Consider the following 17,435-nt stretch of genomic DNA (forward strand, 5'->3'; position numbering starts at 1 on the left):
TGCAAGCCCTTGGAGTGACTTGAGGCTGAATTGAACTTACTGTTCAAAGTTCAAAAACATTTTTAACTTTTCCCTGATCTTCACGTGCTGGCTAGAAGACCATGATCTTCTTTTAATCCTTCCAGGAGTAGAACTGATGAGCCAGGAATTCTACCAAGAACATTTAAAAGACAAAACCCCAAACCTGTGAGTTTAAACGAAGTAAAACAAAACAAGCTCTCTTTGGTGATGCACTGGCATCATGAATGAATTATAATAAAATCATATACAGTACTGCATGCATTATCCCTAGGTTTGTATTGTATTTTATGTGGTATTTGTTATGTATGCGTCATGGATCTTAATAATGATGTGGTTAACACCAATCCAAAAGACAAGTCGTTTCTATTTAGCTCAGATTGTAGAACATGTAGCTTAATGTTGAAATTTGTGCCTTACCTGAATCAAATGTCTCTGGGAATTTAAGGGAAAAAATAAAGATTTTGATCTTAAAAAGCCAGTAATCTCCCAAGTCCCTTGTCTAATGTGGATCTCGTAAAAGAAAAGGTAAATCATCCTATTAAATTTTGCGAGTTTGTTGTAGATTCATGCACCTACCATGTGCAGTTCATTGTATTCCTGTTTTTTATTTGTTGAGTTAATTTCTTAATAAGAAAATATCTTAATCACTTGTCACTCCTTACTGGACAGACATTGGTTGCAGGTTTTTATTAATGTAGCAGCTGAAGTATGTAGTCTAAAGAAAGTCTAAGAAATACTAATCCTTACTACAATTTGCTTACTTTTCAGTCTCAAGGACTAAGCATAAAAAGTAAAGATTGTAGATTTTTTTTTTAAAACAGCTTCCTGACAGTCTGCACTGAAGTGTGTTCCTGGAGCAAATAAAATACAACAGTAGCGTTTTGTTCATTAGAAATAAATTGCAAATTTTATGAGGGCTGAAAACGATGTGTTTTATTACAGTAGTACAGGAAGTGTTAGTATAGTATTGATCTTAATGAAAATAGCCGGTAAACATTGTTTGATAGTCTTGCTGAAATGAAAGTTGCGAATTGAAAGTGATAAGCAGCTACAGATAACAGTTACTGTACTGAGGCAAGTTCCTATACCCCAGTCCGGTGATTCTCAAATATAAATATTATATTTCCCCCTACACGTCTTATAAATATTGGTTTGTGTAGCACTACTGTAGCATGAAAACCCGTAAAGATTCTTCAGATTTGCTCAGTAGCCAAATATACTGTATTACTCATGTATTTTTTTAATGTGGTTTTGATATGAAATCTTTAATTGCAGGGTCTCTTCAACAATCCAGCAGTTTCTCAGAAAACCGTTCCAGATCCGAGTATGAAAAGGAATCACTAACCAAATCAGAGAAGGTACCGATCAAAAGTTTTTATCATTGTCTTTGCCTACGTGAACATAGAGAATTTAATGTGGTGAACATTTTTTCGGAAGAAAAAGTTTTTTTGTTCTTATCGCAGCTTTGACTGTAGCCTATGTATACTAATAACTATGAACTGCAGATTTGAGTTAACCAGGTGTCTCTCGCCTTGTCTACATTTATTAATATTAACAGTTTTTAGTCCATTTGAAATCATCTGCCTTCATTTCCAAACTTTATACAACTGCAAGACTGAATTACACCCATGTTAACAAAGATGACTCATCTTTCAGCAGGATCCCTAATGGAAGTAAAACTATGCAAACAGTTTTTCTGAATGCTGCATATGCAAATGTGTTTTTCACAAATGTGATATGCACATAACTCGTGCTAGTTAGTCTACATTCATTTTGTAAAGGACATCAAGATGTCCTGTGACAGTTTTTGTATTTTTCAGAAACAATTGCACAGCAAACACGAGGAAGTTATTTTCATTTCAATATAAGTACCGACCGTAGGAAATGAGTATCGCCCTTTTATCTTAGCTTCACAATCATGTTGTAATTCATGATTTAATTTTTGGGTCTCAGGTGAGTTAAATCCCTTATTTGCATCCTCTTAAAACGCCATTAAAATTGCAGGGATGAAATTTTTCCTTCAGGTGCTCAGATGATGAGTAATGGCCCTGATTATTTAACACAGTATTAAGTAAGGAAAGCTGTTGAGACAGCCATATTTAGCAACATGTCACCAGACAATGAACACTGTGCTGTCAGGTTCTTTGCTGGATTTTTGCCCTTAGTGATATGGACCAGAGAAGACAGTCTCACAGTCGTAAAGGCTTCGTGAAGCTGTTGCTAACAAATAGTAATGCTAATCTCTTCAGAAAGGCATTGCAACAATTTTGTTAGTATGCTGGAAGATATACTAGGAGCCTGCTACACCATAGCACCAGGCTGAGTGCTCTTGGTGTGAAAATATTCCTCACTGGCACTGACGGGAATGTGGAGCTCGGACTTGTGCGTGTTTGGAAAGGACAAACAAAGTCAGCTTTCTAATCCAGTTCCAAAATGCAATAAATTGGGAGATGTTTGAAATACGTAAGAAGAATCTTGTGCGTGAAAATCCAGTCTGCCTGGCCTGCCTGGTTTCTTAATACCTACCCATCTTTAATTTCTTTCACGAAAGAGCTGTCTCCAGCTTACATCACAAGAGACAAGGTTTCTGTCTGTTTGCTGCCATTGTGATTCACCACAAGGCAACAAAACGTCTAATGATACGAAAGCAGCCCTATCACATTGTAAACATGCTTTAGACCAAGCAAATTCAGCTACTACTGTATATTAAAAGTAAATATTTTCATTAAACCGACACATACAAGGCGACGTGCTTTTTAGATACCTTTAAGTTTTGCAAAAAAGAGCAACCTGCCAACCAACTCAGATAAACTCATCATAATTTCTATAGTTTCTCATTTGCTTGCAGTTGCTAAGCAAATGACTGCTTTTGTGTCACAATTTGAGCAAACCCAGACGCCGGGGTGACACCCCTACTCTTGTCGAGAAACACCCTGGGATTTTGAATGACCACAGAGAGTCAGGACCTCGGTCTCATCTGAAGGATGGTGCCTTTTTACTGTGTCCCTGTCACTATACAGGGACATTAGGATCCACACAGACCGCAGGGTGAGCGCCCCCTACTGGCCCCACTAACACCACTTCCAGCAGCAACCTTAGTTTTCTCAGGAGGTCTCCCACCCAGGTACTGACCAGGCTCACACCTGCTGAGCTTCAGCAGGGTGATATGGCTGCTGGCTGTTTACTATAGATTTCAGTTCTGTACAAAGTTAGGACAATATTTATTCCGGTGCTCTATGTGCTTGTCTGCATGACATCTCAGTGGGCCTTAGAGTGTCATAGTATTAAATAAGACTACTTCAAAACCATCCAGGGTCCCTTTTGGCTAAAAAATATCCTTTAATAAATCTGTTACTACTATATTCTGCTGATGCAACGTCAATGTCGTGTCATTCCTCTTATTTAACACTTATTAAGACGCATTCCTAGACTGATGATAACAATAATAATAATTATAAACTTTATTTTAGATGGCGCCTTTAAAGGTTGCTTCTCAAAGCGCTTTACAGAATGACAAAAGACGAAAAAAAGTAGTAATATTAATGAGTTGCTCTTGTGACTGCCAGTTTAGTGTACTGCAAGTGTACTTACATTTTTGTAACACAAATGCACGTTTTGCAGCTACGTTCCACTGTGGGCTATGAGAATGGCTTCAGTACTGGAAGAGCGTGTTCCTCCGGCCAGATGCTGAAAGAGGGCACGACGCGGCCGTTCATGAGAGTGGAGGTTTCGCCGCAGTCCAGCCCAGAAGTGCCGCATTCCCGGTTCACCCAGTCGAGCCTCCACTACAGGATGGGGCACGGGGGGGTGCACACGCTGCCGGCGAACCAGGTGTTCCTGAACCGCACATCCGAACTGAACCGAGCGCAATCCGTGGGCGCTGCTCAGCGCTACTACGCCCATTCGGAAATACTGAGCAGCCGGAAGCCCAGCATGGCCCGGGCCAAGCACCTCAGCAGGAGCCAGTATCAGAGAGGGAGGCCCGGTCCCCCCTCGGATGATGGGGTCTTCCTGCCCAATTTCTCCGTGGCGGCCGAGAGCCAGAGGCCCGGCACCAGCCACAGCATTCCCAACGTCCTGGAGGTGGCCAGGCCGGGAGCCAGCATGCGGCAGCACTGGCGCCACGGATCCGCGCTCCACGCCCATCAGAGCACGTGGAAGCAAACCTTCGTCCAGCGGGAGAGCAGCCAGCGGCGGAGTACCAACCGCGGCTCCGGCCCCTCCTCGCTGATCAGCATGGAGCTCGATGGGAACGCCAGGAGCGCAGCTGCCGCTCAGGAAAGAGCCACCGGAGCCGAGATCCTGAGGAGATCTGTCAGCGAAGTGAAGGCGCAGTAGGTTTCTTGAACTGTCCTGCAGTGAGCATTATGTATAAAAAAACATCTACAGCATTTTTTTGTAGTATTGGGTTTCAGGTGTGATGCCAGGAGTTTCCATACAGATTTTGCACTGCACCACCTAGAGGGTACAAGTGGAAAGTATGTGAACGTGCGTTTAAAACTGATCACATTTAAAAACAGGCACGTTTTCCCCAAAGGGTCGTGGGAGTATGTTGCAGACTGTTGTGGCCGACTCGAAATGTTTCATTTGAGAAACGGCTGGATGAACAATTCATTACTATTGAATGGGCTAGAAGGGCCTAATGGCTTCTCTTCATTGGCCTTCCTTACGTTCTCCTGCAGATCTGAACCTTTGCCTTTGTTTAAATCCTCAATTTCTTATTTAAATCTATTCTTTCCATTCTATCTGATCTGTTCTGCAAGAGATATCTGCTTTTGCAAATATTTTTAATACAGTTTATAACAATTAAATGTAGCCTGTAAGGTGTTAAGGTGTTTATTATAAATTACTCATTAAATTAGGTTTTACCACATGACCTTTTACTCTCAGTTCTGTTTCAGCGCAGTATATGGTGAGTGTTGTTTTATGGGGGACAAAGCCCTATTATTTGATATGCCTGGGCAGTAATAGGATCTTTGAATAAGGAGTAGGCAAAACAGACACACTCACATAGCCATAAGATAAACATAAGTGCTCTTTATGTAAAGTCTGTGAGACAATATGAATCAAGAACACAAAATATAACTTAAGCTCTTCCATGAACGTCTAACTAGACGTCTTCAGTACTTCTCTAAAGTACAGCAGGGAAGCTAAGCTGGTTTCAGTCATAAACCACTTCTCTCATAAACTTGTTTTTTTTTAAAGAGTTAGACTCAGGGAATTCCAAACACTCCCACTTTTAAGCCCCCTGGATGATCGCTTTCTTCTGCTCCTTCAGTTATGGTGCAACACAAATCCGGGATCTGCTAGCTCCCGTGACCTCTTCCACTCACTGGTTTTAAGTGTCAGCCAACCAATTGTTTTTCTCCAAGAAGTCAGGTGACTGAGGACAGCAGGTCATTCCCTATTACCTTCTGGGAAATATAGTTCAGACAGATTCTTATGTCTTATGTTGGCATACTGTATGTTAAGAATCAAAATGATCTCTTTTTCATTGTGGATAATTATTTGAGAATATTCCAAACTTTAAATAATTTCTGGTTTCTCATAGGAAGGCAGAGGGACAGATAACTGAGTTGACAGTGGATAAAGCAGTGAATCTTCTCACTCATAGAAGCATAGAGATGCAGATTTCTGCTGCCAACGTCATCCAACATCAGTGCTTCTTAAGCAGTGAAGCTAAGAAAGTGGTAAGATATTTTGTGTTTGTGTGTTTCTCATAGGCATGTTCTTACAAGTGTATTCTAGCTGCTTTTCAAGAGGTATGTCACAAAATGCAAATTTGAAATGTGTGCATACATCTATAATCTTAATAAAGTCTATAAGAATGTTTGCCATTGTCATCTTCTTTCAAAAATACCAATTGCATTGCATCTGAAGATTTATTTATAGCTAATCACGCAGGCAAAAATATTTATTGGCTAATAAGACAGAAAGCACACTAAAAACTTCTAACAATGCAGTTTTTGAGCAAACAACTTTTGGGCAGAAATAAGACAGTCTTAAGCTGGAATAGTTCACAGAAAATTCTGAATTCAAACAGTATTGAACTACAGGGATGAAGAATGGGCTTTAAAGGTAGAGCTTACAATTAGTGAAATAAAAGCTATGAACACAGCAGAAGTATAGAAATCACAGCCATTCAAGAGATTACAGTTTGAACTGAGACTAGGGGAGGCTCAAGAAGGGAGTCTGACATGGTGCAGTCCTGATCTTTCCAGATATCCTGTTTCAGCAACAGGGGAAGAAGAGAGGAACAAATGCAATAGGCAGGAAATTGAAGAAAAGGAAAAACCAAGCAGCCAGCAGAAGATCAGACGAGTTTATGGAATTCAGGGGTATAAGGAGAGGAAAGGGTTTGGGGGTGGAAGAGTAACAAAGGAAGAGAAGATATAGGTAAGGACAGGCATCTTAAAGTGAGCAGTCCAGCCAGTGAAGAGGGTTATCATAGAAGACACCAGGCAGAGAGAAGGATAGGCAGGTCTCTGGAAGAGCTGAAGAGGCATGCAGTGTAGGGGAGAGCTGCAAAGGAAACAAGGTTTTGCATTGTTGAAGACTTTGTTTAGAAAAATAAGTGTCGGGAAAGAAATGTGCAGGTGACAGCAAAGCAAAAAATCAAGGATTTAACACAAAAGCTCCTAATGCAGATTGCAGGTAAAGAGAATGAAAAAGAATGGGTCCTGCTACTGATACCTGGTGAACACCCGTAGATAGAGGGAGGCAGGCTGAAGAGAGAGAACCACACCATGAGAATTGGAAGGAGCAGTTGGAGAGCAAGACAACCATTGCAGAGAGTGTCTGGAATCTGGAATCTGGAATCTGAGTTTCAGAGAGTGAAGAGTGAGAGTTTTCAGGCAGTGGATTGTGAGGAAGAGTGTTGGAAGCTACTGAGAGGTCATTATGGGTGACGAACAGTCAGTACCAGGTAGAGTGTGACCAAAAGAGTTGTTTTTGCTGAGAAGACTTTTTAATATTCAAAAGGAAAGGAGACGAGAGTGAAGAGCTATTGAAGAAAGAGAAAAGAAAAATGCCAGATATGATGTAGAACATACAGGGATATAAAAATGATTAACAGAGCAAACTGATTGAATGTTTTCATGCAGATTTAGATATTCTTCCATACTGAAGTGCAAAAGAACCTGACAAAGGAGCATATTTAGTCAAATACAGTGCGACTGGAAATGGGGTGAAAGCTTGTTCATCTTCTTTCTTGCCCATTTCAACAAAGATTAAAAATCCGATAGCTCTTTTTGAAGTTTTTAGATGCTCTTCTTATCAATACTATGTGGACCTCACCTTCTCTCACGATGCAGTTTAGATCGGGAGCCACTAATAATGGGGCCCTTGTCTCGCCAGGTGTTTTACATGCATGGCATTCCCAAACTAATTAAAATCCTGGAGTGCGACAACGTGGAGCTCCAGAGGGCTGCCAGCGGAGCTCTTCGCAACATTGTGTTCGAGAACAATGACAACAAGATGGAGGTGAAGGACAAGGATGGCATTCCAGCCCTGCTCAGGCTCCTGAAGAGAACCAGGGACATAGAGACCAAGAAGCAAATCACTGGTAAGTCGCCCCGCTTTCCTTGGATATTTTTAAGAGGACAGATGTTGCTTGAGCTGAGCCCAGGCCAGCATGGCGAAATAACGGTTCAGTGAGAGGTTCGGTTCTGGACTGGAGAGACTTCTGTTTGAAGTCTGCATGTTCCCCCTGTGTTTGTGTGGGTTTTCTCTTGTTTTTTCCAAGACGTGCTGGCCCGGTTAATTGTTGCCTCTAACACTCGCAGGGTGTGCACTGTGACGGGCTGGAATCTAGGGCCCCACTTCACTACTTCACTTCTGGAAAAAGACAAATTGAGTTTTTACATGAAAATTGTATATTCATGTGAACCTCATGAAAACTCTTATGGGAAAACGAAAAAAAAAAACATTTCATTTATGCCCCATGATATACTATACTATACTTTTGGATAATACTTTACATTGTTGATAAGAATGAAAAATAGATTAAAGACCTTACCTTTCTGCCTCAGATAATATGTATATTAATGATACCATATCAAAAAACATGATATATCAACAAATGTTATTATATTTTTAAAACGCTCGTTATCTGAAAACCCCATTATAAAAATGTGAATTGCAGCTAAAAGATAACCTCTGTTCTACTCCTGTATGAGTATTAGTAGCTGTATCAGTGTTTTCTTTATAGTAACTCATTCTAAGAATGTGTTGTGTCAACACAACGTAAAGTACTTAATCTACACTAAGCATTGTAATGCCCAGCAAACAAAACCTGCATTGAAGAGACCACATTAAAAAAAAAACCTACAATAACCAGATGTTTGTCTGCTGCACAGGAATGCTGACAGTAGCATTAGCACCCTCAAGTCTAGTCGGATCTCAGAAGCCATCCAAAGGTCAGCTCTGAGATTGGTCGGCTCTGAGACTGGTCAGCACTGAGACTCAATATCTTCCCTTTCGACCAGAATCTTTAAACCACTGCCCCAGTATGGTGACCAGGGGACTCCATGCTGTAACAGGTCTTGTCCTGGATATTTAGTAGTTTAGTAGTGTCTAGTTGCTCATCTCTGAACTCATTTCAAAGCAGCGATATGATATATTTTTTTGTAACATAGTAACCACAACTATTCAAGATATTCAGTGTTTCGGATCGTGTGGCACAGTTCAGAAGAGTAGAGGTGTTATCAGTGGGCTCTCTGGGCTATACAGTCTGGCCTAAAGTTGTCCTTTAATAATACAGCTGGTGTATTTTCCCACTTCTCCAGCAAATATGCTGGTGCAGAATGGCTGACTCATGTGTCCCAGGTCTGAGCTGCACTTCAATAATAATAATAATGTGCAATAATAATGTGCTTACACTTATATAGCGCTTTTCTGGACACTCCACTCAAAGCGCTTTACAGGTAATTGGGATCCCCTCCATCCCCACCACTGTGCAGCCCCACCTGGATGATGCGACAGCGGCCATAGTGCGCCAGAACGCTCCCCACACATCAGCTATCAGTGGGGAGGAGAGCAGAGTGATGAAGCCAGTTCATAGAGGGGGATTATTAGGAGGCCATGATTGGTAAGGGCCAATGGCAGGACGCTGGGGTTACACCCCTGCTCTTTTCGAGAATCTCCCTGGGATTTTTAATGACCACAGAGTCAGGACCTCGGTTTTACGTCTCATCCGAAGGACGGCACCTGTTTACAGTATAGTGTCCCCATCACTATACTGGGGCATTAGGACCCACATGAACCGCGGGGTGAGCGCCCCCTGCTGGCCCCACTAACACCTCTCCCAGCAGCAACCTTAGTTTTCCCCAGGAGGTCTCTTATCCAGGTACTGACCAGGCTCACACCTGCTGGGTTTCAGTGGGCTGCCAGTTGTGAGTTGCAGAGTGATATGGCTGCTGGCTAATGGGGGTCAATGGGGGGATCTAAAGCACTAAAGTACTCTGGGGTCCTTTGGGTTGAAAAGTGCTCTGTAAATCCATTAGGACTGTGAAACATGATTGTTTGATAAAGTTGAACATTTGTGTTATTTTTTTTTTAATTTAGCATTGTCTGATCTTTTTTGAGGGGATTGCATTCTGTCTTACTAAAGTACACAGCAATGTCAATACTGCGCTCCATGAAATGTAACAAAATCATAAAACCTTTTTCAGCCAGCACCATTCCGATTTATTATCCTCGGAAACTGAACTGTGTGCTTCTCGGTATGCAGGTCTGCCTTTTATCTAAGGGACACATGGGAATTTAGTTAAAAGGCTTGCTCTGCTCACCACAGGAATGGAGAAACAGTGACCTTGTTGCAGGAATGATAACAAAACTCTATTGGAATCTTACTTGCAATGTTCAAACTCAGACATGCCCACTCTTCAACCTTGTGGAAAAAAACAAGAAGCATCAGGATTGTGGGTTCATGTCAGACCTATACAGTCATGCTCAACAGTTTTATTGGGTTTTCTGAGTCTTTCAGAATACTCAAGTTAGTAATGCATCCATTGTCTATGATTACTTAAGTATTACACAGAGTTAAAAACAAGACTGGAGAATGTAAGAAAGATAAGAGAACAGAGAGGAGGCCATACAGCCCATTTAGTCAATCCAACATTCAGTAACTGGAATGAATTGAAATGTGACTGAAGAATCATTGGACAAGATTTCTGTATCATTGCCTATAGAACACATCTGGAGATCAGTTTTCAGTTAAGAGATGGGTAGTTAGAGTTATACCTTATATTTAACATAGCCAGCATGTACTCTATAAAAACACCAGACAAATGCCCTGTATCTAGTAATAATATATTTGAAAACGTCTTATCTCTCTCTTGGGACACAGAACACACAGGAACATAAACAGGCTTTGTATGATAGGAGGGACCATCCTCCAACGTGGCCTGCTAGTGCAGTAACTACTGGATCTGAGGATTATTGAAAGATCTAATGGGACCAGTTGTGACCGCATGACTGGGTAGCTTGTACCAAACACCAGCTGATTGTGACATGTTTTATTTTTTTATCATCTATTCAAACAGTAACCATTACACTGGTTAAAGACATTAACCATTACACTGGCTAAAGTGTCCTCTTATTTGGGCCTCTACAGAACACAAAGTAGTAAATTGATGAAGAATCTCATCCAGCCATTTCTTGAAAGAAGCCAGGGTATGGGCTTTAAGAACATGGCTGGGCAGCTTGTTCCATATTCTCACAATCCTCTGGGTAAGAAAGTGCCTCCTGTTTTAAATCCACTTCCACCTGTGTTCCTGTGTGTTCTGTGCCCCAAGAGAGAGATAAGAAGTTTTCAAATATATTATTACTAAATACAGGGCATTTGTCTGGTGTTTTTATAGTACATACTGGCTATATTAAATATAAGGTATGTCCTCTGGTTTGTGTTTCATCTTCCAAAAACTAAGAGCTGTAAGGCTCAGATCAAACTGCACTGGTCAATGATGAATGTGTGTTGGCTCTTGTACGTACCTAGATGATTTCCTAGTGCCCCTTGTTTTGGGCATGCTAGCAGTCCACATTTGGATTTTTCTTTTCTGTGGCATAGGATTTTACACTTCAATAATAATTAATTGTTTTCTTTATCAGGTTTGCTGTGGAACCTATCCTCCCATGACCTCCTGAAAGATTATCTTGCCAAAGAGGCCCTCCAGACTATCACAGACACAATCATTATCCCGTGCTCAGGGCTGTCAGATGGAGACTATCCAAAGGAAGACCTGCTGGTGGATCCAGACCTTTTCTACAATGCTACTGGCTGTCTGCGGTATGTAACCTCTAAGTATGCGCTGTGATGACCTTAGATAACCCCATGGCCAACGAATCTAGCTGGATCTAAAAGCCTCTAATTTCACTGCCTTTTTCTACATTCCAGTGTTCGAACAGAAGAAAAAAGAAAAATAAATCTCTGGTTCTTTAGAAATAATGCAAGTCTTTATAGCCATGTTTGACAATGAGGCACTTGAAAACTCTCTTTGTTCAGAGAACGAGAATTTTTAGAAATGTAGTACATTTTAATTCAGGACATGGTTGTCTTAAATTAATTCCTGGAGATCCTGGTGTCTTGTGGTGTTTTTTTTGCAGTGGTCAATTAAACAATAAACCAAATTATCTTTTTAGCTAGACAAATATGGTAGGTGTTCTTAAGGTATTTTATATTTAATGATTTAAAACATTCAGTTTTTACTATTTGTGTCTTTGGAAAATGAGTCAGCTTTTTTATGCAGGAGGTTTAACATTAAAATATTCAGCCTGGCTAACTGTCTTAATAATTAAAATTAAAACTCTTTTATTTACCTTCCTGCATTGAAAAACGTTTAGTAAGCAATTTCTGACTGTACTGAATATACATAAGCAGGCTATGATATACATGAATATATACAGTACATGAATGGATATACATTGAGTATTTTATTACACAGAACTGTAAAAGGTGTTAGTGACACATTGTATAACAATACAGGTATTATTAAAAACCATATAAATACAAGTGACAAGAGTAAACAGTGAGGCAGATTTTAGAAGTGCAGAGCCATTGCAGCGCAGAGGGCAAACAATGTCCATCTATCAGTACACCACCTGCAGTTCAAGAGTAATTGACCACAGGACAGCAGAGGGAAAGTTCGCAGCCGTGTCCGAGACATCTGCTGTGTGGACAGATGAGTCCCGACGAGGGTCTGAGCATTTCTGATTTCTACAGCTTGTTCATTCCAGCATGAGACTGAACTGGTCCTGGAGGCAGGGAATCGGAGAGGAGGAGGAGGAGTGGAGAGGGCAGGAGGAGGAATTGGGACAGAAGAGGGCCTGTGACAGGAGTGTTTCAGAGCCGATGTGTGCAGCTGCAGGGAGCCAGAGGAGGGACTGGAGTGACAGTGTGGTGTGGGTGAGAGGAGGAGGAGGAGGAGTGGAGAGGGCAGGAGGAGGAATTGGGACAGAAGAGGGCCTGTGACAGGAGTGTTTCAGAGCCGATGTGTGCAGCTGTAGGGAGCCAGAGGAGGGACTGGAGTGACAGTGTGGTGTGGGTGGGTCAGCAGGCAGGTCAGCATGCGGGAGCTGCGATTGTCCAGGCAGAAGACCAGGGCCTGAGCTAGACGTGCAGACAGGATAGTGAGGAAGCAGCAGACCCTGCCAATAATACAGAAAGCTCTAGAAATGATTTGTCCCTTTGTGGCATTTCGCGGTGTGTGTTCAGTGTGGAGGCGGAGCCCTTGTCTAAGGGCGACTTGTTGCCTTGACAACCACAGCAGAGGTGGTTAATTTTGGATGAGCCACATCTTTGGATTAACTGTTTGTAAGATCACACTGAACACATCCCTGGAAGGACGAGCTAGCAGGACTCTACTCCTGAACCCCCGCAAGGGGAGACATTAGACCAACAGTCCCAGAAGGGGTTGTGGAGAGAGCCTTAAGGCTGTATTTTTGTTTCTGTTTTCTTTTTCTCCTCTCCAGTCCCCCCGTGAGAGTTGACCGGGGCAGGTTGAGTTTCTTTTGGCCTTGGTCTTTATCTTCCAGTCTGGATGCTGCTGTTCCAAGAAGTGTGTTTTTTTTTCTTTTTCCTTTTCTGTCTTTTTGCTGACCTCACACCAGTACCTCCGGTTGTTGACTTTTACCTGTGTATTTGCCTTGGCTCCTCCCAAAAACCCGTATTGTTACACCTTCTTGTTCATTTCGTGAGTCTAGGCATCACCCACCATACTAGGAAGCGTGTTCGAGAAAACTTCTACTTTTTGAGTGAAGAAGCGTTACCTATTCTCTGTCCTGACTGAAATCCTGTCCTGAATGAAGTTTCCAAGAGTGACCCAATGTCCTTGAAATAGTCCTCTGGGATGAATATACCCCTTAGAAATTGTATACCCGTTTATCTGTTCTAGACTGAAGAGTTTTATCTCTCTCAACCTGACTGCATACAACAGTCCCCTGAGGCTAGGAATCATTTTTGTTGATATTTTTTGAATTCCTTCTAAGATTATCATTATCATATCTTTTTGTGTGGTATGGTGGGGAATAAGTGAACGCACGGTATTCTAGATGAGGTTGTACTAGTGTATTGCAGAGCTTAAGCTTCCCTGTATTTAAATTCCACACTTTCTGCTGTGTACCTAAGCATTCTGTTTGCTTTTTTATTGCTTCCCTACATTGTCTTAATGAGGACCTAGAAAAAGGTCTCCATCAACACTCCGATCATCATGTGTAGCTTCCTTTAGCTCTGTAGCACCCATGCGGTATGTATAGTGTACGTTCCTATATCCAGTATGGATCACTTGGCCTAAACAATGTTGAGTTTCATTTTCTACAGGCCAGTATTGCTGGGGAAGAAGCAGCAGGGGTGCAGAGCAGAAATGCAATGAAAACAGGAGATAGAGGGAACTCAGAGGCTCTTGGAGAAGATAAAGGAGTGCAAGTCAGAAAGTAGCGCAGTCGAGGGGTCACAGTTAGAAGGCAAATGTTTGGAGTCGCCAAGATTACTGAGGTAGAGAGCAGGGAGGGAGGAAAGGAGAAAATCCAACTGTTCGCTAAAAGCAGTGAGAGCACCAGGAGGGAGGTAGAGAACAGTGATAAGAGGCCGAGCGGGGGAATTGGCATGAAAGTCAAAAGAGGTAAGTGGGAGAGAGGAATCCAGCTGTGTGCTGCAGGGGTGGTAGAGCTGTCGGGAGTGACCCGGGTTTGAGTTAGAGTGAGAATGTCTGGAGCCAGACGGGAGGCGAGAGAGGATTTCATTTCCTGTTTACTCAAAGCCAACTGGCAGATGCAGAGAGCGACTGGAATGTGGCAAGACATGGACGTGGGCAGCAGGGGCAAGGAACTCGGGGAGCAAGTGGTTACGAGGGGTGGAGCAGAGGAGGGGCTGAAGGCGCAGAGCGGGCCAAGTCGGGGGGAGCAGGGCAAGAGCAGCGGCTTTTCTTAATTTGTGTTTTTGCTTTGAAAGTTGGTTACGGCATCTTTTGAAGACGAGATCTTCGCACATGAAACTAAGGAATTAGAAAGGCGTTTGATTTAAAATGTAGGCCGTTTCTAAAAACAGGATTTGTGCGTCAGGTATGTATCTCTGCTGACACCTTTGCTTTGAATTGATACCAAAGTAATTTAATTAGTACAGCAGTGTTCAACTCATAAGATAGTTTCCAGCAGGTAAATCATCTGCAGCGGTAAATCATCTGAACCCTTCGTAATGGAGAATCAGTTAGCATGTCAGGAGGCAGCTGAGAGAGCCAATAAATCCTAAATCAAATAGCCCAGTGGGAGGCAGAGGCAGGCGATTGCAATAGAAAACAAATTAGTATTTTATTCGGTCATGTAATGTAGACTTTGAAAAGAGAGTCTGCTATGGGAAGAAAAGTAAATCCTAATGTTATCTGGTCTTGCAGTTTGCCTTTAGGGTTGTATGAATACAAGCACTCATTTGCTTTTTTCTTTCTTCAGGATTAGCATTTCCCTGCTTTCAGGTGGTAACTGTGCTCTTGTTCCATTAACTATGTTCCAGTCCTTGTTGCTGACTCTTAATAGAGGTGTCAACCATCTGTAGAAGATGTTTGTATATCTGCGTGCAGCGTGTCAGCTGCAAAGGCATCAGTAGAGGTTAATTCCAGACTGAAAAGGCCGCCTTCTCCTTTGTGACCGTATGTCTGTCTTGCATTGTCCACCGTCAAGATGAGCCTTGCAAGCTTGTGTATAGTAAGTTTCATTCTCGAAGGTCTTCTCTTCTTTGATATTTTTTAAGCGTTTTCTTCAGCACAGCAGAAAAGGTCAAAAAAGGTTTGCCCAGCGCTGTTTGCTCTATGCCCTTTCTTGCTTTTGAAGGTGAAAGAAGCACCCTATTGATTAACTTGAATCTGATCACAGACATGTCATTCCAGCACAGCTTTTTCTCCAGCCGTTTTTAAGTCAAATCTACAAATTTACAGTTTTGTTCGTAGATGTGGGAATTTCAGCCCTCAGTGATAGTGACAGGTTGGAGTTTTATGAAATAAAATTTTATTTTGAAATAAAATCCAAATAAAATCTGGTTCACCTAATTTGAGCAAATAGATTTACAAGGCACACCCATGATGTTGAATTTAATAAAAATAATAATTGCTTACACTTATATAGCACTTTTCTGGACACTCCACTCAAAGCGCTTAACAGGTAATGGGGATCCCCTCCACCACCACCAGTGTGCAGCCCCACCTGGATGATGCGACGGCAGCCATAGTGCGCCAGAACGCTCACCACACATCAGCTCTCGGTGGGGAGGAGAGCAGAGTAATGAAGCCAATTCATAGATGGGGATGATTAGGAGGTCATGATTGGTAAGGGCCAATGGGGAATTTGGCCAGGACGCCGGGGTTACACCCCTACTCTTTTCGAGAAACGCCCTGGGATTTTTAACGACCACTGAGAGTCAGGACCTCAGTTTTACGTCTTTGATACCTCAGTATCAGTAACTTTGATACCTTCACTTTTAAAAATGTTTAAGAAGTGATTTTATCCCAGCATGGCATGTTTTATTTTTGTTGATAAATATTTTAATTTAAATCTTTCCTTTATAAATTATTCAATAAAATGTGACTCACTTGTTTTAAGCTATGTATGTTATCTATTGTAAATACTTAATCCATATTTTAAGTTTAGAAATTTGCAAATAAGATATTTATTCTCAGGTATACAGTATGTATGTGACATACGATGTTTCCTAATATAGTCTGCTGTTCATGTGTGCAAAATAAAGGCATACAACTATTTTAAAAGTTGCTTGGCTGTTGCAGCCACTTAAAACTTAAATAAATACACAGGACAACATATAAGAACATTAAACAAATATGCATCAGCTATAGCCTTTCAACAAGGCCTAATTTGACCCTGAACCATAAGTGGTAACCCAATCCAGTTCCAAGCCTTTGTTTTCCAATGATGTTTCAGGACAGGGACGCTACAAAAAGCCAAAAACCAAAGTTTCACTTCTGCTGTGAATGCTAGGGCAGAGGCTGTTTTGTTTAAGAGCGAAACTGTCACTGTGCAGCACTGTGCTGGCACGTCAGTTCTCACAAGTTCACGCGAAGACCTGTTTTTCCTCAGTGGCCGTTTAATTCAGCATTTGAAAGTAACCACACTTCTTGTTTTTTCATAGGCAGTCAGGAGAACTTTTAGTGGTAAAGATAAACACCCCGTGTGTGGCTCTTTTCAAGTCGGCCCGTCTTTAATAGCTTTCCGCCATGCCTGTTCACATTTTTGCCAAAGTGCCAGATCAGTTCAGGCACACAGCTGCACTGTTTGCACTTTCTCAGTTTTCACAGTGACACACCTCTGATCCTTGTCTGACTGAGCAGTGACTAAGCCCTGGCAGAGTTGTAATCTGTACGGCAACTTGGCAGAAATCCCAGCTTCCCCAGCTCTTTAAAAACAGCTTTATCGTGAGGTGAAGTTGCCAGGCAACCTGTCCAAATGAAGACCTTGCAAGTCTTAATAATTCATTATAAATTAAGCTTTTATTACAGTACTTTGGATTGTCTGATTGGCTTACGGGGGATTCTACAATGGAGGCTGAAATAAAGGATATTTCTTTAAAGAAAGGATGAGAGACTATTTAGACAATTGAAGGACAATGAGTGATGGGCTAAATGAATAACTTCTTCAGATGTTAATCCGAGTTCTGTAATTAATATTTAATTAGAAGTTACAGAAGTTTTGCAGGTACTTAGTTGAAACTTAGGTGGAATCACCTCAAACAAATTTGATGGTGGCCTGATGGTATCCTATCAATTCAAGAGAAGTTGTACATACGCTGTGTATTTTGACTCACCAGGGTCAGTTTTCCCAGAAGCCAGCTGAAATGTGTTTATTCGTTCTACTTTCAGTGTGGAATTAAGCTTCACTTGTCTCTTCGCAGCGAACGTGTGCTGATGCTTCTCCCCACT

The 17,435-nt window shown here is 41.7% G+C and overlaps 1 protein-coding gene across 1 annotated transcript in view; it reads left to right on the plus strand.

Moving 5' to 3' along the window:
• Positions 1 to 17,435, plus strand: part of pkp2 (plakophilin 2) — a 31,497-nt gene that overhangs the window by 3,304 nt on the left and 10,758 nt on the right. Inside the window, exons 2-6 of the mRNA XM_069192776.1 lie at positions 1,297 to 1,379; positions 3,643 to 4,355; positions 5,573 to 5,711; positions 7,378 to 7,585; positions 11,131 to 11,308. Coding sequence (XP_069048877.1) covers positions 1,297 to 1,379; positions 3,643 to 4,355; positions 5,573 to 5,711; positions 7,378 to 7,585; positions 11,131 to 11,308 — 1,321 coding nt within the window. The remainder of the gene's footprint in view (positions 1 to 1,296; positions 1,380 to 3,642; positions 4,356 to 5,572; positions 5,712 to 7,377; positions 7,586 to 11,130; positions 11,309 to 17,435) is intronic.

This window comes from Lepisosteus oculatus, chromosome 7, assembly GCF_040954835.1.
Source record: "Lepisosteus oculatus isolate fLepOcu1 chromosome 7, fLepOcu1.hap2, whole genome shotgun sequence".
In the NCBI taxonomy this organism is placed as follows: domain Eukaryota; kingdom Metazoa; phylum Chordata; class Actinopteri; order Semionotiformes; family Lepisosteidae; genus Lepisosteus; species Lepisosteus oculatus.